The 27442-nt window shown below is 53.4% G+C and overlaps 1 protein-coding gene across 2 annotated transcripts; it reads left to right on the top strand.

The window, feature by feature from the left end:
• The first annotated feature begins 9383 nt into the window (after positions 1 to 9383).
• Positions 9384 to 26176, top strand: MTCH1 (mitochondrial carrier 1). Of its 2 annotated transcripts, none has more exons than XM_016223667.2 (12): positions 9384 to 9704; positions 13530 to 13614; positions 16453 to 16559; positions 16953 to 17030; positions 17399 to 17456; positions 17813 to 17864; positions 19347 to 19406; positions 21520 to 21613; positions 23669 to 23716; positions 23895 to 23962; positions 24228 to 24303; positions 25358 to 26176. In XM_016223667.2, the coding sequence occupies exons 1-12, from the start codon at positions 9384 to 9386 to the stop codon at positions 25427 to 25429; spliced, it is 1119 nt and encodes a 372-aa protein (XP_016079153.2). In that variant the 3' UTR covers positions 25430 to 26176. The 2 variants fall into 2 exon arrangements, with proteins under 2 accessions (XP_016079153.2, XP_087673493.1); XM_087817367.1 differs by having other exon boundaries at positions 21520 to 21664.
• Positions 26177 to 27442: the final 1266 nt, after the last annotated feature.

Here is a 27442-nt window from a genome sequence, read left to right as displayed (position 1 = left end):
AGCCAAGATCCGAGGGGACAGGCTGGCCTGGCTGTTCCCTGGGCCCCCCCTTGTTCCCAACCCCAGCCTCAGCCAAGCACAGCACCTGCCCAGAGCTTAATGGCCTGTGACAGACAAGCCTGGGAGTGAGGGATGCTAAAGCTCCAGGGAAGATGCAGGCAGAGGCTGGTGGAACCTTTGCCACCCCCCATGCCCGCCTCACAGACTCCCCTTCCCCCTCAGCTCCTGCTCCCCCTGGTCTCCAGGAGGCCCTGGCAGGGGCTGTCTGGGTGGTCACGTGGTGAGCAGAGGCCACACCACTGGTGCCAGTGGGAGCGGGAGGCCTTTGTCCCCAGGCCCCGACTTGGAGGGAGGAAGCTGAAAAAAGCTAGCTTCCCTCACGGACTAGACAGGCCTGTCCCCTCCCCCAAACAAGCAGAATTTGCAGAGGCTGTCTCCTGGGAGGGCTCGGGCTGCACCCCCCCTTCAGAGGGTCTGGGTTCCGCCCGCAGGGGTCCTGCCTTCCTGTCCTTGGCTTCTGTGCGCCCCTGCCCCTCAGTGGCCGCCCCTGCCCCTCAGTGGCCGGGGCCTTCCTAGGTCGTATTGTCAGTGTGAGGGCCCCAACTACTCAGAGCCATTCCGTTGGTGAGAAGCACAGGGAGGCAAAACCCAACCCCCCTCAACCCACGAGTGGGGGTGGGGGCGCTGGCCGCCGGGGCCGAGGGACCTCGAGGGTGCAAAGACAGCGGAAAGACAAGACAGCAAATGTGTCAGTCCTGACGCGGGTGGCCGAAGGACGTCAGCGACACCGTAAACAACTCTCTCCTTTGGTGTGTGTGAACGATCTAGTTTCAAAGTTGGCATTCTCAGGGACTGGGCCAGGCTGGCACCAGGCCCTGGCACCGGCCCCACTGTCCAGGAAGGACTCAAGGTCACCAGAGGCAGACAGCAGACAGCAGGTGGGGCCAAGGGAGGTGTCCTGGGCGACGGGGAGTGAAGGGGAGGGCGGTGTGTGTGAAATAGCAGCCGGGCTGGACTAACAAACAGCCAACGGGAGGGAGGCAGGGCCATGGCCCCCGGAGGCTGGGGGGTGGCCTGAGCGACGACGGACGTGTTTCTAGGGAGGAGAGCTGGCCCCCCGCACAGCCAGGGCCAGGATCTGCGCCGGAAGGCGCCAGAAGGGAGCCAGCAAAGCAAGGCCAGAGCCCAGGAATGGTGCCAGGCCATGCCTGAGAAGGCGTCCGGAGCCCGAGCGCACGGCCAGCGTGCAGGGCCTCACCCCCCCAGGTCAGGCTCCTTTTATCTCCAAACAGCTGTGGCCTTTCTCCGCGACTGCAGTGCTCGGAGAAACACGAGCAGCTTGGAGACGATCGACAGGTTTCCAAGAGGAGAGAGAGAACCGATTGTGCTGCGCAGCCAGCGCCCTGCCCCTGGTGACCTCCCTCCCGTGACCCACTTCCCAGTCTCAGCCACCCCTGCCCATGTTCCCACACCGCGGCAGGAGTTATCTCTGCCTGCGATTCCACATAGCGTGCTTTCTCTGAGCTCCTCTTTCACGTGTTTCCAGAAAGCTCCCTGTAATCAACACCCCGAAGCCCACTAAAATCCAGCTCTCCATCAGAGAGCAGCACGCTTCCTGCCTGCCTGCCGCCAGGTTTCTCCCTTCCTCCTTTCTTTCAACAGCCAGCCCTGGGCTTGGAACTGGGGGAAATATGACAAAGGACACTCATAAATCTTCCTGCAAGACCCTGAGAGGGCAGGGCCTTGGCTTATTTGTCTCTGGGTCCCCAGATGTTAGCATAGTGCCTGCCACGTAAGAGGACCCCACAAATCTTTCGTGAGCAGGGAGCAGGACGTTCTGAGCACATGCAGAGGGGTTGTGGGAGAATGTAGCGTTTTCTTTCCTCCATCTTCTGCCCCCTCTGAGTTTGGCTTTGGTGTCCCCCAACCTCACTGTCCACCCTGACCTGGTTCCTTCAAGGCCTAGCCCTGTCCCTCTCTCTTCCCACAGGGCCTGGCCCCTAGGGCTGGAGCACACACCTCGGTTTCCCACCCTCGGGGCTCAATGTGAGCGAGCCACCACCCTCCTCCCTCACCGTCCTCCGCAGGGCAAATCAGAAAGATTTGCTGGCTAAATGGCCACTTCGCTAGCCTCAGTATTCCCCCACTTTTTATGATATGTTTTGAAGAATTGATTTGAGAGAGAAAGGAAAGCAGAGGGAGAAAGAGAAACATCTATGTGAGGCGGAAACATTGACAGGTTGCTTCTGCTATGCACCCCGACTGGAGATCAAACCCCCAGCCTGGGTATGTGCCCTGACCAGAAATTGAACTGGGGACTTTCCTGTGCATGAGGTGATGCTCAGCCAACTGAGCCACACCGGCCAGGGCTTCCCCCACTTTTTGAAGGCCACCTTCCTGTGCTCTACATTAGGGATATATCTAGTTTATGTCTCACTGGGTGTCACAGCCAAGTCCATAGCCAATGGCCTCAAGGTTAGAGCATCAGCCCATGAACCTAAGGGTCATGGGTTCGATTCCCAGTCAAGGGCACGTGCCTGGGTTGTGGGTTCATCCCTAGCCCCAGTCAGGGTGCATGCGAGAGGGAACAAATCGGTGTGTCTCTCTTACACCAAAGTTTCTCTCCCTTTTACCATGGGGTCAGTTTCTCACATGACCACTTTACACTTTAGGGCAGGGATCGTCCCTTCCCACCACCCTCACAGTCAAGCTGATAGGAAATGGCTGTGCTCGCTCCAGAGCCACAGGCTGCTTAAGGGGCTCCCGCAGTCCTGCCAAGAGGCCCTGAATCTTTGAAGCAGGCTTGTCGCAACGCTATGCTGGAGCCGGCTCCTACTGGCTTGGAATGTCAGTTGTGCCCATGTCTTCCCCACCCAAGCTCCGTGACATCACATTAGCAGCTTGAAGTCAGCCACAGTGAGAATATTTACACCACATGAATCAGCAAGCACTACGAATCAGAGAGCCAGTTCTTCCTAGAGAGCCAGTTATAAACACTTGGGTAAGCGTTGAATTCCAGCATACCGCTACATAGAAGAATGGGCCCTGCCAGGGGCTGGCCGGGAAGCAGTGGACAAGGGAGTAGCTGCATCTTTCTAGTTGTGTAAGAATTTGCATGGATGTGTGCAGTAGACATTTGGACAAACCTTCCCTTCAAAACCCCCAGATACCTTAACAACTAGCACTACCTGAGATTATATTCTCGCTCCAACATCAGAAGATAAACTCAATGAAGGCAGTGGCTTTGTTTAGTATTTTAGATACCACCTACTACCTAATGTCTGGCACATGCTAAGTGGCACTCAAAAATAATTTATTGATGAAGGGATAAATTTCAGTCCTCTCAGGACAAATGAGATGTGCTCGAAACATGTGGAACAAGAGCACCCACCTGGTCTGAGGGTTCCACGAAAGTGTCTTGGAGTCAGTAAATTTTAAACTGCATTAGGTATTTTAATTATGTATAATTATATCAATGTCAATGTTAAATAAAAAAGGGAAAGAAACAAAAAATAAAATAAAACCCCTAGATAACCACTAAGAGGAAGCAACAAGAATATTAGTCCTGAAATATTTTTCCCGAGTTAAGGAATGGTGTTCACACAATAAAACGCCCAGATTTTAAGAGTGCAGTCGAGTGAGCTTTTACTAGCGCATTCACTCACGTAGCCACCACCCCAACCAAGATGAGGAATGCTTTCATCCCCCCAGAAAGTTCCTCACGCCTCTGTCTAGTCATTCCTCCATCACAGGCAACCGCTGTGTGCCTTTTATCCCCACAGACGAATTTTGCCTGTCTTAGAACTTTATATAAATGGGACCCTACAGCAGTTGCTCTTTTTTGCCTGGATTATTTCACTCAGAATGTTTCTGAGACTCATCCGAGTCATTGCCCAGATCAGTTCATCCCCTGTTAGTGCTGAACAGTCTCCCACTGAAAGACCTCCTCTTGATCCCCAAACTCACCCTAACTCTGGATGAGGGCCCATTAATGTTTGATTTTTACCGATTGCTGCAGGAGAAGAAAACTCTTTCCCACCTCTGAGGACAAACAGACATGGAACACAAGAATCTAGATGGACTTTCTCTACCAGGAGGAAAAATGATAGAGCAGAACTCAAAGCAGGCAGTTGACCCTTTCTGACACTGGGTGGGGTGAGTGCTGCGCTCACTGTGACAGGCCCCATTTCCCTTCTTAGAGCTTGTAAGGTCCATCCCAAGGCCTTGGGGCCTTTTAGTCCCAAAGCTGTCTTCCATGTTTCTCGCAGAGGCTTAGTGATTCCTTGACCCAGGTTTCTGGTGCCCTGTCTGATGCACCAGAATTCTGGAGATGATCAGTTACAATGCATCTTTTTTTCACATAATTAGGACAAGAGGTATCTCCTGAATGGAGTGACTCTATTTTAGCACAGTTCTCTGCTCTCTTAATTCAGAGATGGCCTTGGGCACGAACTGCTGGGGCGGTCACCAGGTAGTGAGAGCCCTATTACTTCCTGAGAGGAGGTGGTCCCACAGCAGCAAGGTTACCATCCTGCTCTGTGCAGAAATGGTTGGGCTATATCAATGAAGAGCTACCCCCAACCGAGGCTCGGGGCCACACTGCTGGGAGCAGCAATGCCAGGATTCACAGCCAGACCCCTTTGACTCCATATAGCATGTGTCCTTCACCAGGTGGCTGTTTCTAGAGAAGTCAGCAGCCTCGGAGCTCCCAAGGCTGGGCATGGCCTGCAGAGAGTGTAATCCCAGGGAGAAAGTGATGAGCTTTCAAGGAGATGCTGTCTCCACCGGAGGTCTAAAGAAATGGAGACTGAGGCTGGCATCAGACTGCCCGGCTCACAAATGCATGGTGCCCACATTGAGTGTCCGTGAGTAGATTTCAGCAGGCCAAGAGCTGCTGAAATCTTGCTTTCTTCAGAGACCGTGCGTGCATCGTGAACAACCTTGAAGTGACTGGTCCACCTGGCCGCAGCCCCTGTAGGCCCAGGGTCATCACTCTGGACACTGTCCATGTGGTGTTTCATCTCCATTTAAGAGTGTGAGGTGTCAGACTGGGTCTGAATCCTGGCTCTGCCTCTTATTAGTTGTGCGACCCTGGGCAAGTTACTTAACTTCTTTGGGTCTCTGTTTCCTCATGTGTGGAGTGGAGATGATTATTGTAGCCCCAGCCTCATACTTTAATAAGCAATGGAGTTAATACTCGTGAGACCAGTCAGTAGCCACCATGTCTGGCAGAACCTGGGCACCAGCGCAGGCATGCCTCACTTTAGCTAGCAGAAGAGCCCCTGAATGTAGGACAGCTGGTTGAATTTAGCTCTTAGAACTGCTCCGTGGAATCCTATGTGCTTTGCGGGAGGGTGGGAAGCTGTGGGGGCAGGGATGCCAGAACCCAAAGTAGGTTCCTTTTGTAGCTTGGCTTCTGGGTGAGGTTCATGTCTGGGTATGGGGCCCAAGGGATCCAAGACAGAAGAAAGGTCAGTGCTCCCTACGCCAACCCAGGCCAACAGGTGAACCGTGCAGCCAGAATGTTCTCACCCAAGCTAGTAAACAGGGAGCCAACATCCAGGCTTTACACCAGGGTAAATTCTCCTGACACCTGCTGTGTCTTGCCTGTCCCCAGATGAGCCCTGAACTCTCATGCTGACCTCGATATCACCTCAAGTTCACTCCTGACCTGATTAGTGTAATGTCAATTTAGTTGCAAGAGTGGGAACTTATTATTTTGCGTTCTCTTTTCATTAGTTTCCCACAGGATTCCAGGGACTGGTGGCTTATATACTTGGCAGTTCTCAAAATCTACAAGAGTCTTAGTTCTTGTTAATTTTCTGCTGTTTGTTGGATCCTACTTTGGGGTATACAGGTCTCGCTAAAGTCCTCATTCTGTAAGTGGAGTAACCACAAATAACATTGTTAAAGCATTTTTGCTTTTTCATATATTTTCTAGGAAACATTTAGTGGGTTCCTGCCATGTGCCAGGCACTGTGCCAACCATTACCAGGATAGTCGCTGGGCTTTACCCGGGAGACTGACAAAGCAGCCAGGCACAGCGCAGTGTGGCGAGCACTCTGGGCGGTGACTACAGAGCCCTGGGCCCACTGCGGGGCACCGAGCAGCCCCAGATAACCACTCCCAGAATGCCCCCTGCCAGCTGCTCTGCAGAGTCAGCTCTGAGCAACACTTTCTCTGGTTCAGCCATGTCAGTGAGCACGCTTTCACTTCCAGGTGATCTGATTCCTTTTCCCATATACCTGTTCTTTTTCCACAATGCCTTTTTTCCCCCCTAGTGCTTTCTATTCTTTATCTTTTTCTTCATTTGAAAACTACATTTTCTCCCTTCGTTCTTTCAGCCCTGGTTAGTGTGCTCAGTGGTTGGAGCGCTGACCGGTGCACAGAAGGGTCGTGGGTTCAATTCCCTGGTCAAGGGCACATACCTGGGTTGCAGGTTTGATCCCCAGCCCTGGTCAGGACGTTGGGCTCATGTGGGAGGCAATCTATCGATGTGTCTCTCTCACACAGACGTTTCTCTTTCTCTGGTTCCCTCCCTCCCTCCCTCCCTCCCTCCCTCCCTCCCTTCCACTCTCTCTAAAATTCAATGGAAAGCCTGGCCAGGCATGGCTCAGTGGTTGAGCATCGACCTAGGATCCAGGCGATCGGAGTTCGATTCCTGGTCAGGGCACATGCCTGGGGTGTGGGCTTGATCCCCAGTCGGGGGCGTGCAGGAGGCAGCCGATCAATGACTCTCTGATCATTGATGTTTCTCTCTCCCTCTCCTTTCCTCTCTCTGAAATCAATATAGTTAAAAATAAAAAAAATCAATGGGAAAAATATCCTCTGGTGAGGATTAACAAAACTAAGTTTCTTTCAGATTGCTCTATTATGTGAAGTTCCCAGGAGCAGTGGCTTCCTGTTTTGCCCACTCACTGTCGATGGGATGTGTTTTTGAGTGGTAATTTTTTTACGGTGAACTTTTTTTCTTTCTCTTGGTGTTCCTGAGCCCTGGGTTGTAAACTACAGCCATAGTGCAGTTTTACATTTGCTTCTGTTGGGTATCCTAGGGGTCTAACTGCTTTAACTGGCCTATTTTTACGGTAATGTCTTTGCTTAGGGAAATTATTCACTTAAAAAGAATTTACAGGACGTTTACTATATGTATATCCCCATATTGGATGCTGTGGAAGATGCAAAATAATGCAAGACAATACAATGTGGCTGCCTTACAGGGAACCACTGTCTGAAAGGACCAAATATACACAAAAAGCTAGGCGATCATGTAAGGCAGAGTAAATGGAAGGGCTAACAGTGGACCCACAGTCAAGGTCAGAAGGAAAAATAGGCAGCTGGGGAAAGATGGAGAGGGAAAGACAGAGGAGGAAAGGCTTGTGTGAGGAAGTTTCCGAAATCTGACTTCTGGGTGGAGTTAGTGCTGCTGTGATGCCAGATGAGGCTGTGCATGAACCGCACTGTCAGGTCCCTGCTGGGAAAGTTAATCAGAATCCAGGCAAAAGGAAGTCACTAAAGTGCTCCTGGGGTGGGAGGCAGGGTTAATGAAAGTTGTGCTTGAAGGAGAAGAGTAACCTGAAAGGGCTAAAAGGCCTTTATTATTATTATTATTATTATTATTATTATTGATTTTAGAGAGAGAGGGAGAGGGAGAGAGAAACTTCCATAGGTTGCCTCCCATACCGGCCAAGTTGCTTTTGAGGGAGAAAACAGAGTAACCTGAAAGGGCTAGGAGGATTTTTATTTTATTACTTTTTATTTATCTTTATTGTTGAAAGTATTACAGATATCCACTCCCCCCCACTGATCCCTTCCACCCCGCATCGGCCCCACCCCCAGGCCTTCCCCATACAATTGCTTGTGTCCATGGGTTATGTATCTATGCTTATAAATTCTTTGATTAATCTCTCCCCACCCACCTCTCCACCCTTGCCTTCCCTCAGAGGTTCGTCAGTCTGAGGCTAGGAGGCTTAAAAAAAAAAAAAAAAAAAAATTAGTATAGATTTTAGAGAGAGAGGAAGAGAGAGGGAGCGAGAGAAACATAAGTTGCCTCCCATAGGGGCCCCGATGGTTGGAACCTGGCAATCTGGGTACGTGCCCTGACCGGGAATCGAACCCGTGACTCCTTTGTGCACAGGAGGACACTCCAACCAACTGAACCACACCAGCCAGGGCGGGCTAGGAGGCTCTGCAGTAATTTAGACCAGAATAAATCTGGGTTAGAGAAGCCAGCCTGGGGGAGAAAGGGAGGGAGGGAGACTGGCAAAATTGGGATGTGGGAGGTGTTAGAGTATTTGGCAGGAGTGGCAAGGGGGGAGGTAGCTTTTCAGGAGTCAAGGCAGGAAGGGAGTTGAGAAGGGCAGAGGGCAAGAGACCTGAACTAAGTGGTCAGGGCGCCCTTCTAGGTGTCGCTGCAGGGCTGGGCACGTTTACAATCCGGAGCAGGGCACCTGCTTTAATAAAGACAGGCCCTCACCTAAGCCTGTAACAAAATCGACTTTACCAAAGGCTAAGTTCCTGCGCATCTCTTATAACAAAAAGAAAAAATTGAACAAAATGTTACTAGAGGACCAGCCGTACCTTCCTCTACGGGTTGTTTTGAGGATTATACTGGAGTTAACATGGTGCAAAGCCCCTTAAAATGCGTCTGGCACGAAGTGCGATTTTAGGGCCAGTTATTATTTCATGTTTAGTAATTAAAGGTTAGACTATGGACACCTCGCAGTGTGCTCACACTGAACGGCTGATTAAACCCCCGGATCTGGCGGGGAGATTGGCCGAGTATTTCAGAGCAAAACGCATTTTCTAAGGTGGGCTCCGAGGGCGGCTCAGCGCGCGGGCGGCCGGCCACGCCGCGGGGGGCCTGGCGCGGGCCTGGCGGGGAGGCGCAGGGGCGACGGCGCGTCTGGAGGCGCGGAGCGGTCGCCCGCAGCAGGCGGCCTCGCAGGCCGCTCCACCTGGGATCCCGGCCGCAAAAGGGCAGACACAGAGCAGCAAAGAGCACTCCAGACACCGGGGAGGGGGCTCCGGCGCGCCGCCGACAGTGCTGGGGGCGTCCGGCCTCCGGAGCCGCTAAGCCCCGCCCCCGCCGCTCCCCGCTCCCCGCTCCCCGCGGCTCTCGGGGGGACGCCCAGACCCGCGGAAGCCTACACAGGCCCTGGGCCCGCGACTCGGCCCGCCCGCGACCACTGACCCTCGGCCTGCGTCCCAGCCCCGCGCCCGGTCCCCACGCGGCCCCGGGACCACACTCAGCACGGACCACCTGCTCGCCCCCCTCCCGCGCTCCCCCGCGGCCCGAGTGGTGCGGCCCGGCCCCGCCCCCGACGCCGGCGAGGGGCGGGGCGCCGCCGGTCACGTGACGGGGAGTGACCTCGCCGCCCGGCGCCATGGGGGCCTCGGACCCGGAAGTGGTGCCCTGGGCTCGCGGCGGTGCCGCGGGGATGGCGGGAGCCGGAGCTGGAGCCGGAGCGCGCGGCGGAGCGGCGGCGGGGGTCGAGGCCCGGGCTCGCGACCCGCCGCCCGCGCACCGCGCACACCCGCGCCACCCTAGGCCTGCGGCGCAGCCATCCGCCCGCAGGATGGACGGCGGGTCCGGGGGCTTGGGCTCCGGGGACAACGCCCCGACCACCGAGGCCCTTTTCGTGGCTCTGGGCGCGGGCGTGACGGCGCTCAGCCACCCGCTGCTCTACGTGAAACTGCTCATCCAGGTGGGGGGCCTGGGGCGCCGTAGGGAGGTGGGGGCTCATGTGAAGGTGACAGGCCTCGATCTGGTCAGATTGGGACGGGGGAGTCGATGGCGACGGATTTGGGGAGAGGTGCGGGCACCGAGGGTTTGTGGGCCGAAGGAATGGGAGAGGAGGAAAGCGGGAAAGGGTTTGGGGATGCAGAGCGCACGGGTTTGGGGGTGCAGGAGAGGGGGCGAAGGAGTCGGAGCGACAGATTTGGGAGAGGGTGGAAGGAACGAGGGATTTTGGGGGGTGCAAGGAGAGGGCGATGGGATAGAGAGACGGGTTTCGGGGATTAGGGAATGGAGGCAATGAACTTGGAATAAGAGGGAAAGGGCATCATTTTGGGGTGAGTTAAAAAGCAACAAATTGGGGGAGGGGAGAGGAGTTTCAGCTAACGGATGGGCAAGAGGATTGGGGGCCCAGACAAATTATTTAGAAGATGAGCACATATTTAGGCTAGAAGGGAGCAAGAGCAAGAGCTCTGGATTTGGTGGGGATGGATTTAAAGCGGTTTGGAAAGACAAAGGACAGGGGGCCAGGGCCAAAAATTCAGGAGAGGAGCAAGGGCACCAGACTCCAGGAAGGAGGGGACGGGGCAATAGAATTAATGGTGGCAGAATTTGGTGGGAGAGGGTGAAGGCAGAGGATTTAGCTGGGGAGAGCTTTCGGTTAGCAGGAGATGGGGGGCTCTGGATCTGATGGTGACGACAGGTTTGGTGGGAGGAGGGGATGGGGTGACGCAGTGGGGGAGGGGAGTAGTGGCGTTTTGTCTGGAGAGGGGAGCGAGGGGGAGGCTTTTAGGGGAGAGGGATGACGCATTTGGAGGAGAAAATGGAAGCCACGGTTGGGGTTGGGAAATGGGACCCACAGTCCTTGTACCTGGGGGAATGGGCTGTAGGGGTCTGGAAGTACTGAAATTAGGCGGAGGGGGGGTAGTTGAGCCATAAGAGGACAGGATAGAGAAGGGCTGGCAGAAACTGAGGCCAAGGTAGGGATGTCTGGAACAGTGCCATGCAGGTGCACTGAGTACATTGGTGGTGGCCAGCAGTGCCTTACGGATGAAGCAGGCTGCTTGAGAAAGGGGGAGATTGAGTTGGAAGGAGGCAGGGTGGAAGGATGCATTTGGCAGAATTAGGTGGGGGTGATGCAGATGGGCATTGTTTAGATGGGCGTAGTTCAGGCCTGAAGATTTAGCCTAAAATTTTCCAGTTAAGAAGATTGGGCAGTGGGGAGTAAAAATTGAAATGGAGACCCAAGCAAGATTTGAGGTTTGGTTTGAGTTGAGGCAAATGGGTGTCCCGATGTATTGTCTTTATAATTGTACTGACAGTGGGAGATACAACTGGAATAAGAGGGACTCGAATGGGAGTATTTGAAATCCGAGGAATGGGGCAGTAGATTTAGGGGTGTGACCAGAAGGTGACAAGGAATGAAGAGACTCGGTCAGGAACACCAGGGTGCCGGACTGGAATCTAACAGTGATTGAGATTTAGAATTGGCTGATGGGGGAAGTTCCAAACTCATGTTTGGTTGTGACTTGGGACTGAGGGCTGCTTCACTTACAGAATTAGGGTTGTATTTACAGTGCTAGAGATTACAGTTTTGGGAGAAAAATTGGCACCCGAGATATGCGAAGTAAGGATGCTGGGAGCTGAGTGTTTTGGCTGACGGAGAGAGGTTAGGTGAAGGCTGGGGTTTTAGGGTGGCAGATATAAGGGTCTGCCAAGTGGCAGATACTGGAGTATGGGAATGGGGTGCTCCATGTGAAGGAAGTGGGAAGTGGCCATCATTTGGATCATCATAGATTTAGTTTACAGGTTTGAGAAGAAAATTGAAATAGGGTGATTTGAAGAGAGAATTGGGAATGAGGGGAGAATGGGGAATGGGGCTAAAGGAAGACAAAAGGGCGAGAAGAACTGGATGTGGGGAGGTAAGGGTGGGTGAGCCCAGTTGGGGTGACAGGTGGCCTGTCCGATTTGAACTCTGCTGGTGCTGAGTGTAACTTTTTAGGGTGAAGTTTTAATGGGTATAGTTTGGGAATCAGTAACATTTTACAAAAAGGCAAATACCAGTTCTTTGGGGGTAGCAGGGATTGGAGTGGCAGATTTGGGGTAAATAATTCAGTGCCTCAGATCAGGCTCGTGGGTGTTAGGTTTCAGGATTTGGAGATTTAAGGGTGATCGACTGGCTCTGCCAGAATCTGATACAGAGCCACAGCTTTGGACTGGATTCATAGATTTGGGGATGAAATTGGGTAGGTATGACTTGGGCACAAATAATGAAAACTTAAGGACAAGGAGAATGGGGGTGAAATATGGCCAGTGTGCCTTTGATAACCTGGGTAGAAGTTAAAAATATAGATTCAGTAGTTTTGGGAGCTATGGGACATGAGGTGAAGGGACACAGCGGATTTAGGCGTGAAGTTAGAATCAGTCAGGACTCCCAAATTGTCGTGACTAGACTGGATAAGACAGCAAAAGAGCAGTAGTTCAGACTCATAGTAGAGGGTATGAAGGGAATGTTGCTTGTGTAAGAGAAAAAAATCAAAACAAAACTCGGAAACTTGGAGTTTTCAACCCAGAAGGGGAAAGGTCTGGAAGGGAGGGCTAACTGCTTAGGTCAGCTGGCTCATCCCTCTTCTCCAACTCCTCTGGGATAGACTTTTAAAGAAGGTCCTCATCCAGAGGGGCTTTCTTATTTTACAATCAGTAATCTGTCATGTAGCTCAGATTCACTTCCACAGGGCACAGCATGAACTTTCAAAAACCCTAAGGCAAGGAAGAAAGGGAATTGAGCCAAGAAAGCACTAGAAACAGACCTAGTCCAGTTTTAAGGTAGAGTTCCCCAACCCTGTCGTTTCTGCTTTCCACGTCCAAGAGCTGCTGCTCTGGTTCACGGACTCAGCTGGCCTCCTTTGAGGGACAGGGATGCTGTCCCCTGTCAGGGAAGGAGACTTCTCACGCCCCATTTAGGTGCCAGTCTCTGGACACTTTGCCTCCTGCCTGGCAGCAGAGAGATTGTCATTCATTGGCAGCAGAACAAACAGTCTCACCCCTCAGAGAGACCCCACCTCCTCATGGGGTATAGGTGGCTTGGTCTTTCACCCACCCATTAGTTTAACATATGTAACCAGCATCTACACAGCAAAAGTGACCATAGCCCCACAGAAATGCGGGACATTCTGTCACAAGGGTCATTGAGATTAGAACACAGTTGAGGAATTGTTTGAGGAGCAGCTGGGATTTGAGGTAACAGTCTGCTCTGCCTGAGAGCGAGAGGGACGGATTTGTTGACATTTTCCATGGGTGTAGTAAGAAATTCGAGTTGTGGGTGAACTTTGGAATGGGTCACTTGGAGCTGAGCTGTCTGAATTTTGGGACGGATTTGGATGTGCTGTGTTTTGGTGTTACCACATTTAGGATTGAGACTGGACTGAAGTTTTTAACCTGGAGATGAGAATAAACAGATTTATTCTGAGATGAGCATGGGGTTCGAAGTGTATAAAATAGAGGGGTTAGTCCTGGCGATATCTGGAATTTGAAGGTAACAGTGTTGGGGACTGGAGGTGACTTGGATTGTGGTAAGAGGTATCTGGGACTAGACATTTCTGTTCATTGGGAGATTCCATGATGCTGATGGTTGTAGACACTGGTGACATTTCTTGTATGTTTTGATCAGGAAAACATCAACAGGAACAGCATTAGACTTTGTAGAAAAAGAGTTAGAGGCTTGGAAAGATTCAAAGCAGTGAGACTGCATCAGCAGTGGAATCTGACCTTCCTTTTGTGTTTGTTGATTCTGAAGGTGGGTCATGAGCCGATGCCCCCCACCATTGGGACCAATGTGCTGGGGAGGAAGGTCCTCTACCTGCCGAGCTTCTTCACCTACGGTGAGTGTGCTTCCAAGGCAGGAAAGCCCACACCGACAGAGGAACCAGAAAGTGGGGAGCAGGGCACCCAGAGTCAGAGGTGGTGTGGAGGAAGGGATCCAGCAGTGTGGCCAGAGGCAGCAGGGTGTTGGGGTGGAAGCAGGTAAACAGTCCAGCTTCTCTATCTGGCAGTGAGCCAGGCAGGGGAAGGGCAGACAGGTGCTCAAGGGAAGAGCCAGTCAGGACACTGGTCCCTGTCAGCCCTGCCCCCAGGTTGTGCCTGGAGTGGGGGCGGGGGTCCTGCCCTGGTACTGGCTTTCCTGCTACTCTAGCAAGAGGCCTGTTGGGGGCCTCCTGAGTTCTTTTTCTTTCTTTTTCTTTCCCTTGCATGGTGCCAACTTGTTCTGGCATCACCACCCCCTGGGTATAGACCAGTTTGTGGTGAGTGGTGGCTTTACCTCTGGGGTGCCTGCCCAGCTGTGTGAGCTCTGGCAGGCAGCCTCACTGCCCTGGCCCCACATCCTCTGCAGAGTAGCTTCGGCGCCTCTGTGCCTGGCCCTTCATACATCCCTCCCCCGCCAAGCAGCTGTGCCTGTCCCGAGGTCTCTCCACCAAGAAGCCCAACACCGTGGAGCTTGTCCGATCCAGTGAAGCCCACCTGGCTGCTTCTGCTGCTCATCCCCTGGCTGTGGGCACCAGCTGCCCAAGACCTTTTGAAGTTCCCCATGGCTATCCCTCTCCAAGTCCCCACTCTCACAGGGTGACCATGGGAGGGACTTTCTTTAATGCGCCCTTGTTGTCGGTGTTCACAGCCAGCCTGATCCCTCATGCTTCCTCCACCTCTGCTCTTATCTGGTCACTGCAGAATGTTCTCTGAAAACCTTTCTTTCTACTGAATAACTTGGTGCTTCGCCTCCTGTCCCCTTTCTTTCATTTCACACACTGTTGGCAGAACCTGAGGTCATGTTTCTTTTTCAACCTTGCCACCTGGGTGTTGGGCAGTCTGGGGCCAGATAGAACATGTCATTTTGTGGGGAAATGTGTTCATATTTGTTTTTCCTGAAAGATTGTTAGTGTGGGGGAGGGGGATCAGAATTAGGAAGGCGCCCCCACCGAAGTACAGTGAGGTGGTGGACACAGAAAACACTGGATTTGGGCTGCCAGCCCCTCTGAGGGGGCTCTCTGTTTATGGCTAGGCGCGCTCCAGCCATGCGAGGGACTCAGGGTAGGGCCCAGACCGGCTCTGGTTACGTCATCATCATTCCGAAAAGGGCTCAGGTAGAGGGGTCTTGACTCACTTTACTGCCTCTTGCAAAGATGAGCAGAGTTCTGAGGTGCTCCCCCCGCCCCGGATCACATAAATGGTGCTTTAGTCCAGGTGGTGTAGCAGATGCCTGTCCAGTGTTTCCAGACACCATACCACTCTCCCATGAGGAGAGGGCTCGGTTGTCTGGATGCCTAGAGCCTGTGTGGACAGCACCTCTTCCTCCCGTCTCCCAGCAAAGGTGTAACGCAAGAACTCCCTGGCGTTTTCCAGGGACTGCAGGACGCCTGGGACAGGGAAGCCCCTGGCTGGCCATGGGGCCCCTTGCGCCCAGAATGGCCTCTGTCTACGTTTCTCTGCTCTCACTTGTCCATACTTTGTCTCTGAAGTGGGAGAAGTAAGGGTCCTTAACTACTTTTTCACTGGTAGGTAAGTTGGATAGAAAGAGGTTAAGTGTCTCCCTGGAGATCACACTGGCTTTACCCTGCCCCCCCTTACCTACCGGCGCTCCCCTCCCCCAAAACCAACCTTCCTTCTGCTGCTCACTCTGAAGCAGGGCGCCTGTGTCCTCTCGCCTCCCACTCCTCTCTCCCCAGCCCCACCCATCTCAGGAAGCCAAGTTTGCAGGTAACAGGTGCTAGGCCCAGTGAAAGCCCGGTGGCAGTGGCAGTGGCAGTGGCAGTGGCAGTGGCAATGGCAATGGACTGCTGGGTTGGCAGACATGTTGCAGAGAAACGCCTCACGTGCTGGTTCCTGCCACTGTGTGGCGCCAGAGAGCTAAAGTCGTGGGTTTGAGGGGAGCTAGTTGTCAGAGAATGTTCTGCCAGCTTCCAAGTATGCAGCTTTGTAAAAATGCATTGTCTCTTTGAACAGAGTTTGAAAGTTGATATTAAATAAGAAAACATTTAAAAAAGCGATCCTTTCAGAGACCCTAATGAAAAAGCACTGACAAGTACGCTCCAGCTTCCCTGGCTGCTTATGTGTTTTTCTGTAAAATAGCTCATTGGTGCCTCTGTTTTGGTTACTTCTCCATTTGCATTTCCTCCCCAAATCTTCATAATAAATGCCAGCAGGTGCCAGGTGGGGTCCAGGATGAAGCACAGTGACGGTGGGGACGCCCTCTCCGTGGCGTGCTTAGGGACACTCTTGAGCCTCTCTTCTGGAAGCCCACCCTTTTTCTTTTTTCCTCGCTTAGGCTGGGACTTTATCATCCCCTGTGGGCACTCTACCCTCTTCCTTTCTTTTTTTCCCAAGAAAAACATTTTTTCTGAGCAATAGAACTGGCTTCTGGGTTGCAGCACTAAAGTTGCTGGGTTGAAAAACTACAGCTGAGCTTGCCAGGTAGATTTGTCAGAGCTTAAAAAGGAAATTTGGACTTGTTTGTCAAAAATATGTCTTAAAGGCTTTTACACAAAGGAACAGGCTAGAGAAAAAATTGGGGGTGGGGCCTGATCACTTGTGGGGTCCTGGATGGATCTCCCCTCTGTGACAGAAGGCAGCATGTACCGAGGGACAGTGTCTGGTCAGGGTGTGCATGTGACTCGGGAGTGGGTGTCCAGGCTGGGCATGACGTGGCCACCTCTGCTTCCTTATAGCCAAGTACATTGTGCAAGTGGATGGAAAAATTGGGCTATTCCGAGGCCTGAGCCCCCGACTGATGTCCAACGCCCTCTCCACCGTGACCCGGGGCAGCATGAAGAAGGTGAGCCCTGGCAAAGTCCGCAGCAGTCGCCCCAGGTTCTCCTGAGCTCCCTGCCGCCCCAGGGGCAGCCATGTGCACTAGCCCAGCTGTCCCAGACTGGTCAGGCCTCCACCCAGCACCATAGCCAGGCTCCAAACTCTGGTGGCCCAATGCTGAGACTCGTTGATTGGGAGGGTTCCTGCCCCACAGACCTCTCGCTTTCCCACTGCTGTGACAATGGGCAGGGCCTGTTTCCCCCAAGCTCCAGTCCTGGGGGTTACCTGAGGCCTGCCCAGCTAATGGTCACTGCAGAGAAAGCTGTAGGAGCTGCTTCCTGCCATCTCTGCCCCACAAGTTACATTCCAGAGGCATAGCTACACTTTGCCTTTGGCTCCCCTGTGTTCTGTATGCCAGGTTTTCCCTCCGGATGAGATCGAGCAGGTTTCCAGCAAGGACGACATGAAGACTTCCCTGCGGAAAGTGGTGAAGGAGGTGGGTGCTGGAATTGGAGAGGCCCTCGGAGGGGAGTTAGCTTCTTTCTCACTGCCGACTTGGGGCGTCATTGAAGAGTCTCAGAGTTGTGTCCTCGTGCTTGCATGGGAGGGGGATGTGAAGCCCCAGCGTGGACACTGCAGGGAATCCCAGAAAGCCTTTAGCCGCCGTGGGGCCTGGCCTGGGACCCTGCAGCACTCCTGGGTGGAGGGAATTGGGGGTGGGCAACAAGTGGGGCCATCTGCGGTAGACGGACCCCACATGGGTGCTGTGGGATCTCAGGCTGCCTCCCATATGAGCTCTTAGCTCCCCAGGAGTGCCAGTTCCAGAGACAGGCCAGACCGAGTGCCCCCTCTGCTCTCTTGCAGACCTCCTACGAGATGATGATGCAGTGCGTGTCCCGCATGCTGGCCCACCCCCTGCATGGTGAGCTGCCCCACTGGAGCCTGCAGCCCAGCCGTGGGATGGCCCCCATGGACTGTAGCTGGGCAGCAGTAGATTTACTGGGAAGTGGCACTAGGGTAGGGCTATTGCATTGCAACCCCACTGGGGAGAGATTGGTCAGGTGTCATGTCCAAAGGGAGCTGGGACTCTTCCCAGGTAGAAGAAATGGATGCCCTGGTCATGGAGAGTGATGGGGAAGCCCAGAGGCCCTCCTCCTGTCCTGCTCTGACGTGAGCCATGCTATGCAGTGGCCACCAGAGCGGGCACCCCACAGTGGCTGGCATGGGCTCTGGGTGTGTGTGCATCATGTCACCTGTGTGTGTTTTCTCTTTCCTCAGTCATCTCGATGCGCTGCATGGTTCAATTTGTGGGACGGGAGGCCAAGTACAGGTGTGTAATTTTTCTTGGGACTGATAGGCGTGGCCTTGTCACTGTTCAGAATCTGTAAGGACAGGCCTGCTGGGTCAGTCACTGCCCCTTTTCTGCCTTAGTTCTAATGTGTTGGCTTCAGAGGAATGTGGTAGTGGCTTCCATAGTCTGTCCCGGGGCATTTTCTCTGTATCTCTTGCCCGGGCTGCCCTGAATGGGCCTGGGTGCCCTGCAGAGAGGGTGAGTGGGAGTAGAGCTGGCTTGGATTAGGAGTCCTGGCACCAGAGCTGATTCTGCCACTTAGGACTGAGCCAGGGTTCCCTCCTGGGCCTCCTAGGTTATGCCCTAACAATTTCTCTGGCTGTCATAGCGCCTGGCTTCCAACTCGTTTCCTCCTCTGTCCACTTCAGCTGGTTACCAAATGCTTACCTAGCATCCGAGTGCTCGAACTGCGCAGGGGGGCTGGAGTGAATAGGTGTGTTGACATAGCCCTTCCCTGCGGCAGTTACACCCTCCCTGCTTCTGAGGCTCAGTCCAGGCAGGACGCGGATCCTGGCGGCCTGTGACAGGAGGACACGCCTCTGTTACCCTTCCTCTCTCATTCTCGATTCCTAGGTTCAGTTTTCTGCAGCTGCCCTGTGGAGCCATTGCCCCAGGAAGCTCAGCTGCTGTACGTCCTCATTTTAGGTTAACTAATGGGAAATTGGCCCATTCCCCCAGACTGGACCAGGAGTGGCTGAGCCACTGTTCTGAGAAGAAAGGTAGTGGGACCTGGTAGGGCCCAGTGCCCTGGGACCAGCACCAGCCATGGCTTTGGCTCCCACAGTCTTTTTCTCTCCTAGGCCACTGCTCATCTAGACTTTGCAGAGCCTCATGTAGGACAGGCCACGTGGCATTGCTAGCCACAGGCCACAGGGGTTGCTCTTGAACCTTCTTTGCATTTCACATGTAGAAGCTCATCCTCTGGTCTGCTACAGGCTCCTTGCTGGGGTGGGCCAGATACCTTTTCCCAGGCTGCATCTGGGCATTCTGACTCCAGGGCCTCCTGCCCCAGGGCCCTGTGTTCCTCTGCCCCCTGAGAAGGTGATTCTCTCCACTTGCCCCTCTACCTGCTCTCACTCAGCCAGTCATGTGGGCTTCTCTGCCGAAAGGTTCTTCAGCCAGAGATAAACTGCAGGGCCAGGCAGGAGAAGTGCCCGGCATGGTGCAGCAGCCCAGGCTGGAAGGTTTCGTTCTAAATTCTAGACCCACAGAGAACAGTGGTTGCTAACTGCCAGGGTTCTGCCCCGGTGCTGTAGGGCTTCTCCAGTCTCTGAACTGAGTAAGGGTCCCTTCTCCCCAAATAAGAGCTCTAATCTCAGCTGTGTTCTGCCTGGTAACGGGATCTTCCCTGCCCGTCCTGGCCAGGATTTGATGGCTCTGATCAGCGGGGGGTGGGGGTGAGGGGCAGGGGCTTCTCCAGGTGACCAGGTGGCCTCTGTCCTCATCTTGCTTTCTTCACAGCGGCGTGCTGAGCTCCATTGGGAAGATTTTCAAAGAGGAAGGGCTGCTGGGATTCTTTGTGTACGTGAGTTTATACTTCCAAAGCTGGCCACAGGCACGGCTCTGCTAACAGGCTCACTCTCAGGCTGCAGCTGCTGGCCTCAGACTAACCCAGGCCCTGCCCCCGCCTGAGTAGCTGCACTCCATGGCATGTGTGAGCTACAGATTATCCGGACCAAAGCTGCGCAGCTCCTTCCAGATCACAGCTCACACAGAGATGGTACTGTTTGCTCAGTACTGACTGGACTGACCCCCAGACCCCATCCATTTGCCCAGGGCTGGGGGTGGGCGTGGGGCTGGGCATGAGCCAGGGCACTCCATTGTCCTCGGTCTCACTGCTAAAAAATGACTGACCATCTATCTGTTCCCTGGACTGAGTGCCAAACACTGACAGGTCACAATGATAGCATTTCTGACAAATTAGCCCTTCACATTTAACATTTAGGGTATTTCATATAGTCCATATTTCTGACTTCTTTTAAGAAGTCAGAAAACCTGGTCCTGCTGGGCCTGTGTGTGTGCAGAGCGCCTGTCAGCAGGGCCCACAGTCTCCCAGGGGCCACAGACCCCCCCTGCCTTCCTTCGGTCTCACAACCACCTTATTCTACCTGTAAAGAAAACTCAATTGAAAAGGCTGTGTCCATATAGGATAATCCACAAACGGCACCCAAAAGCTGGGCCTGATAAGTGTTACTTGTTTTACCTTTCTAAGGTCTAGGCAGTGACATATGTATATAATAAATATGGGCTATTTACTCATATTGTGGTTTTATAGGTGGCCAGGTGTTTTTATTTATGATCTCACTTAACCAAGAAACAACTACATGTGTGTGCAAGTGTGTGTTTCTCATCAGGAGGTGATTTCTGCCCCCACGGACATTGGTATTGTCTGGAGACATCTTTTATTTTCACAACTGGTATCTGGTAGGTAGGGGCCAGGACTGCTGCTCAATATCCTGCAATGTAGCCCCCACAACAAAGACTTATATGGCCCTAAATGACGATAGTGCCAGAGTTGACAAACCTTGACTTATGTAAACACACATGTTTATATATATATATATACGCACACACGCATATATGCATGTATGGGTGTAAATATACAAGTAAATATTTACCCCTGTGACCAGTACATCAGACTTTAAAACACTACACATCATCACTTCTGGCTTTTTCCACACTCATTGTATAGTTTTATTCTGGTGTGTTAATAGGATTCCCACTGGGTTACTTAACCTTTGGGTTCTCTAATTCTTCACGTGGTTGTGGAATAGGCAATACACATAGATGTTAAAATACCCAGAAAGTGCCAAAAGGTATGTGTGCAAAGTCAGTCTGAGCACAGGTGGAAGCAACGTGATTAGAAATTGCACTCACAAAGGTTCATTTTGTTAATACCCCTCATAATAGATGCGTTGCACATAAAAAGTATTTTTAAATAAGATTTTCAAAAATTCAAAAATCATAATTCTTGATTTTGAATTTTTAAAAATTCATGAGATAGCCATTCTGGGAATCTTTTCAAGTCATTCCATATCTAATCAAGTAAATAAGCACATTACGAAGCCACAAGTCAGACATAGGACCCAGTCATCCTTAGCACTGTGTCTTAGGGAGACTTCCTGTATTTGTTTGCAGAGCTGTTTATCGCAAAGGCCACCACTTTAAAAGTCAGTCCTCCTTGTAAAACTTGCATGGAATGTCTTCATTGGAACAACCTAGGGGTGAAGAAAGCAGATGCGTGGAGCAAAGTGTTTTGTGAGAGTTGGGTGGGTATAGAGGCCAGGAAAAAACTACCAACATGTAGGCACTCTTTCATAACCTGTACTGAAAAGTCTCAGATTTAGCAACATTCACATCTTGAGGCCCAGCTTCTGTGGTTTGAAAACCGCTTGTGAAACCATAAGCTAATCTGTAGTATCAAACATAGCATATAACATCCACCCCGGGAGAAAAGAACGCCGCCCTCCTGGTGTGGATAGCCGCTGGCCCACTGGCCCTGCAGACTCCTGCCTGAGGTGGTGGACATGCTGAAGTTCGAGCTTGGAACAGCCCTGCCTGCTTCCTGGGTGTGGAGCCCCCAGGAAACGCTCTCCTCCCTCCCTGGCTCACCTTTGCTCACCTTGTTTTTTAGCGGCTTAATCCCTCACCTCCTGGGAGATGTGGTTTTCTTGTGGGGCTGTAACCTGTTGGCCCACTTCATCAATGCCTACCTGGTGGATGACAGCGTGAGTGACACCCCAGGGGGGCTGGGAAACGACCAGAATCCAGGTTCCCAGGTTGGTTGGAACAAGGACTTGTCCATCTTTCCATGTACTGCTGGGGCAGACTCGAGGACTGTGGGATTCTGAGCGCCAGGCCCTGAGGGCTAGAGAGTGTCTCTGGGGAAGTGGTCTGAGAAGAGGACCTCTGGTTGTCCTCAGGTCAGCTTTGCCTCCAGATAGGAAACCTGGAGGAGTTTATGGAATGTCCGTCCCTGGGTAGTTTTAGAAATAAGACAGATCCCAGCCGTCCGAGGCCAGTTTGAGTTGTGACCCAGCTAAGGATCAGGAAACAGGATAGACCGACTGACAACCATGTAACTTCTGCTTGGTGTTTTGTGCTTTCAAAACCCTTTTGTGACCATTTTAACATTTGATCCTGACAGTACCCCAGTTGTGAAGGGAACAGGGCAGGTATCTCATCCTGTTTGACAGGTAGAGAAATTGAGACCCAGAGATTGAAGGGCTCTCCGGAGGCACTTGGCAGGGAGTTGACAGGGCTGGTACTAGGTCTTTTCCTGTGCCAGGCAGGGGGTGCGTCTCCCCTCGAGGATTTTCAAATCAGCTAGGAGATGTACTATTCAGTAATTTGTTAGCAGTGGCCTACACAGCCTGCAATGCACAGACGTCTCAGCAGGTTGGCTCAGACCTGGGGATGCCTTGGTTCTTCTAAAAGGCACTATTGAAGAAAGGCATCCAGGGACCTGATGGCTTGACTGGTCCCGCCTTAATCAAGATGAGAGTTGGGGAATAGTGATGGGTGGGGGATTCCTGGTCGTCAGCCATTGTAACAGCAGAGATTCCCAGCCCCAGGAAGGAAGGTGAGGGCGTAGGGACCTGTCTGCCAGGATCACCTGGGGGCGGGGCGGAGGGTGTCGCAGTCTGTCTGTGTCTGTGTCTGGGCAGTTTGTGTGTGTGTGTGTGCGCGCGCGTGTGCATGTGTGCGTGTGCATGTGCGCGTGCCTGCTCACATGTCTGTGGCAGGAAGTGCCCTCCCCTGCTGAGAGCCTCTGCTCAGAGGGAAATTGTCAGCTTATTTGACTTGGGTAGGTGAGTCTCATTGGCCTTTCAAAGTGAGCAAATTGAAGTGTCTCTGTAGAGACCAGCTCCCATCTGCAGTTACAGTAGCCATGGCCCTGCCCTTTCTCAGGGGCCCCATGGGTGGGGGAGCTGCTGCCCTCCCAGAGGGCCAGGCTGGGACAGCTGGGGTGTCTTGGGGTAGGGGGATATCCCACAGCCGATTGATTCCTCCAGTCTAGGTGGGCAGGTTTTTGACTAGGGGTTGCTGCACTTAATGTCACCCACAACAGTCAGCAGCTTCATTGAAAGACTTTTTCAAGTACTTTTCTGTGTGTGGCTTAAAGGCAGAGGGCTGAGCAGGCCTGTCCCCAGGGGTGCAGGGCATCCACCTGGTGGGATGGCCATGCCATAGGAAGCTAAGAGATAGGCAGCCCCCTTTCCTGGGCAAAATAGACATCAGGAATTGGGGACTTGAAGGGGCCAGAGCTTGCTGGGGTTGGAGGCGACCAGAAGCCCAGACTTTCCCTCCCCTTTTGCTACAGGGCTAGGATTTTGTGTCTGGGTAGTCCAGGTGGCTGCCTGTCTTCTGTTCGATAAGCAGTACTGAGCACTGTGTGCCAGGCCTTCCTTAGACATGGGTCAAGGCAGACACAGGCCAAGCCCTCAGAGCTCACAGCCCGGCGGGATTATGAAGGCCAGCAGCCAGGGATCCCGTGTGCCTGGCCTTCACTTCTGCTCCTCTCCATCCCCAGCTGGGTCACAGAAATCCCTTCAGTCCGATTATCCCACTTCTGCCTCCCAGATCTTCTCTTGGCTCTGCTCTAAGGCCATGGAAGCTGCTGGCAGGCCCCGAAAGGAACATAGTGTGCACAGTGGGCATGTGGAGCCAGGGTGGAGTATGGGTGGGAGGCCACAGACCCGCAGCCTGGCAGGTGTCTGCACATGTGACGTCTGCATCTTGAGGTGCCTGTGGCAAACCCAGCTTCCTTTCTGTCTCCTCAGTTCAGCCAGGCGCTGGCCATCCGGAGCTACACCAAGTTTGTGATGGGGGTAAGTCGAGTCAGCCACCCTTCCCACTGCCCTGTGGCCTGAAGGGCTTAGGCAGCCAGCTCTGGCGGTGGCTGGAGGCTCGCCAAAGTGTAGGGTGTTGGCGCAGTGTGTCCCTGCTCCCTGAGCCCGGGTGGGGCTGGTGAGGCGTCACTGACACTCAGGTCTCCCCGGGTTTCAGATTGCAGTGAGCATGCTGACCTACCCTTTTCTGCTGGTTGGCGATCTCATGGCTGTGAACAACTGTGGGTAGGTGTGAGCCCCTCCCCCAGGCACTCTGCCAAGGCTGCTGGGGGGACCCAGCTGAGCCCATCCAGCACTCTGCCCCCTCACCTGGGCTGTGGGTTCATCCGCCTGGCACCCTGGCTTCCTCTGGGGTTCACCACGCCCCTTTGGGATGCCTGGTTCAGGGAGTGGGTGGTGGCAGCTCCAAGCCATTCCTTCGTGAGTCTTCTTTCCCTTGGTAATCACCTTCCGTGTTCTCTGGGTCTAACATGCTCTCCTTCCCTGGTAGGTTGCAGGCGGGGCTCCCCCCCTACTCCCCAGTGTTCAAATCCTGGATTCACTGCTGGAAGTACCTGAGTATGCAGGTAAGCAAGGTCCCGGAGGAGGAGTTTTCCCATTCCCGCACATGGAGCAGGTGACCTAGTTTTATGGGCGCTTCATGGCAGGGAAAGATAGAGGGTTATCATGGAATCCAGTGTTGTGAGTGGGGAGGGTAAAGAGAATGTAGCTTGGCTTAAGGCATTTAAACTGACTTCTCACTTTATTTTAGGAAGGATTTGAGGTAGGTAGATCCAAGTTTACTTAAAAATTTACATCAGAAAAGGTTCCCTTTTCTTCAACTCTTAAAGACTCTTAGAACAAGTATGAGGGACCCGCGGGAGTCTTACACCATCTTATACCTTGAATAACACGCTGGAAATGGAGCCGTGGGGTTGCGACCAACTCCTGCCAGGCAGCTGGAGTGCTGGAGGCCCAACCCTCCTGCAGGACATCCTGGTGCCCAGGAGAGCCTGAGGGTTGAGCTGGGCCACATGGTGAGCCTGGTGAGGGGGCCAGTCTTGGGGTTTTGTGTTCTGTGCCCAAGCACCTTCCTGTTTGCTGGAGCTCTTGGGCCCAGAAGTCAAGGATCTTGGTGTCCAGGGCAGATCTTTGCCTTTTCCTGGCCTTGGTGTGCCTTATAAAATGGGGCGGTGGCCTGGGCAGCAGCCAGTGCACAGACTGGCCTCAGGTTAAGCAGAGGACAGGTAGGAGAGAAGCCGCGAGGCAAAAGCCGGGTGCAGTTCTTCGTGACTCCAGCCCGTCCTACATGCATCACGTCCTGTAGGCGTTGGAGGAGTCCCGGACCATGTGGGCTCTGAAGCCAGAAGGGCAGTACTCCCCAGTGCCCTCCTCTTTGGAGAGTGCCTACCGCGTAGACCATCAACACTGGACACCCTGTGGCGTGAAGTGACCCATGAGCCACTCCAGCGCAGGGCAGATGGTGACCTTGCCCTGCGGGAATGCAAGCCTGGGTCCTCTGCCCTGACCGTGGGCTCTCTGAGCTTCAGGAGCCGCCTTTCCTTACGCCGGCCTTGCTCTGGGGCAGGATGTGGAAGGTGGCGTCCCCGTTCACTGACCTGACTCTTCCTTCCCATCCAGGGCCAGCTCTTCCGCGGCTCCAGCCTCCTTTTTCGCCGCGTGTCATCAGGATCATGCTTTGCCCTGGAGTAACCTGAATCACTAAAAACACGCAGCCTCAGCCTGCGCCGTGGGTGAGGCTGATCACCTTGGGCACTTGTAAGACGACTTCAACCCAGCAACACCTAGATGCGCTGCAGCCCAGCAGGGCTTCGGTGTCCATGTTTGCCATGTGTCTGTCCAGAAGCAGGGGTTGAGTGGGGGTGAGGCTGCGCCCAGTGACTGGTCACCTGTTAGACCTGGGGAAGGTGGGGCGGGGCTGTGGAACCGGGGCAGAAGCCCCTTTCCTCACATATTTGCCGAGTCTGCCTTGTGCAGGAGGTCAGAGAATGGCTGTGGAGGCTGGATGGGAAAAGGCTCATGGTGTCAGGTCCCACCCCCACTCCCACCCAGCCCGCCCCAGCCCTCACCTGCAGCTCAGCTGGGAGCCCTGCTCTCCTGCTTGTAAATAGGGCGTGATTCCCTTCCACGAGGCCACTATCATGTCCAGGCCTGTGCTAGGAAGCTGTTGCTAGGTTCTGCCTTTGTTTTTTTCAACACTACTTTTCTGATACGAAGGCAGCACCTTCTGGATGGGAAATCATGTGACCCAGAATGTGTCCCCTCATCAAATACTCATCGGTTTAATGGTGACGCCTCGTGTGCAGGATCTGGTTGCCTGTGCAATTGTGAACACCCAGAAGTTAGGCAGATAAGTGTCTCTAGTCCTACCCAGTTTAAAAGTCCCTGATAAAATTTGACCCTTTCTCCCTTAAATAAATGTACTGGTGGTAATTTGGAGTTTTGTGAGGAGTCTCTTATTTTGATTTTTCTCAGTTCTTGGTGTTTGTGTGAGGAGGGCCTGTAGAGTGGCGGGGCTAGGGCAGCTTAGCCTGGGATGAGAAGTGCCAGGCTCGGTGTAGATCAGCCTGGGTGGGGGTTGGAGACAGTGGGCAGTTTTCTGAATCAGACCAGGATGAGATGCTATGCACAGATCAATAAGCAGTGTGTGGGCCTGTCACCAGGGAGACAGTCCCTTTAAATGCTTCCCAGCTTCAGAGGGTGTTCCTCCCAAACCCCTGTCATCTTGCACCATCTGTGGATGGCATTTGCAGTTTTCAGGGTTATTTGGTGTAGTGGTCATGTGGTTACAACAGAAGGGGCCGACAGGGACCCAGCTGAAGCACAAGCCCTGCCTGCTCTAGAAAAGCAGGGTGCCCCGTTAGCTTGTGCCGAACGCGGGGTCTGGAGACAGGCAAACCTTACAAACAGGCTGTCCTGGCCTGGAGACCCAGGGCTTCCATCTGGGGGCAGGGGGCGTTGGATACCATGGCAGTCCAGCCGGTCCCTCCAGTGTTTCTTTGCCTTTACTCTAGCATTGCGGTCTGGTGACTTTGGTCATGGTCCTCAGGTGTGGGCCAGGTCGCCCCCAGGATGCTTTTGCAGGACTGGTGTTCCCTAGTGGCCTAGTAACAGTTGACTCGAGAGCAGTTTATTGCGGATCCTTGTTCCCCAAGAAGACATGAGGGTGCCTCAGTGAATGTCTTGTAGGTGGACATTGGCTGAGGCCACTGAGGTTTTGCCCTCACTTTCCATAGCCAGCGGGCAGGGAAGGATAGCCGGCGGGTAGGTGAGTGGGCAGGCCTGCGGCCTCATTTCTTTGGGGAAGGCAGGCCCTTCGGGGTGTCTGCCTTGAGGTATGTTGCCTTTCTCTAGCCCAGCGTGGTTTCCCACAGCACTGACCACCGTTTGGACTGACTTTTCTTCCTGTTGCTCCACATCCAAATCCTATTTCTGCACCGATTACTTCTCATGGTCCCTAGATTTAGGGCCACTTGCATCTCTGGAGTCCTGTGCTGAGCTGGCCCTGAAGGGATTCTCCCTCTGACAGCCACCTCCTCCCAGTCATGGAGAGGCCGCCTGGAGTAAGGAGTGGCCGTGGGCGGGCTTGGCCTGTTACCATGAGGAGAGCCACTGCTGTTCCCAGGTAACACCCTGGGATTTCTGAATTTCGGGGTCTCGACAACATTTCCCAACCTATCTTCCACACCCAGAAATGGCTAGAAA

The sequence above is a fragment of the Miniopterus natalensis genome, chromosome 5 (genome assembly GCF_054644295.1).
Source record: "Miniopterus natalensis isolate mMinNat1 chromosome 5, mMinNat1.hap1, whole genome shotgun sequence".
Lineage (NCBI taxonomy): Eukaryota > Metazoa > Chordata > Mammalia > Chiroptera > Miniopteridae > Miniopterus > Miniopterus natalensis.
Note: the sequence above shows the minus strand (reverse complement) of the source record. Positions and strands in the feature narration are given on the sequence as shown.

Excerpts from the sequence above, each read along its gene's own strand:
- MTCH1 (XM_087817367.1), top strand. The coding sequence starts at position 9,384 with ATGGGGGCCTCGGACCCGGAAGTGGTGCCCTGGGCTCGCGGCGGTGCC. Across the intron at positions 9,705-13,529 it reads ACGTGAAACTGCTCATCCAG|GTGGGTCATGAGCCGATGCC; the intron begins GTGGGGGGCCTG and ends TTGATTCTGAAG. Across the intron at positions 23,963-24,227 it reads ATGGCTGTGAACAACTGTGG|GTTGCAGGCGGGGCTCCCCC; the intron begins GTAGGTGTGAGC and ends CTTCCCTGGTAG.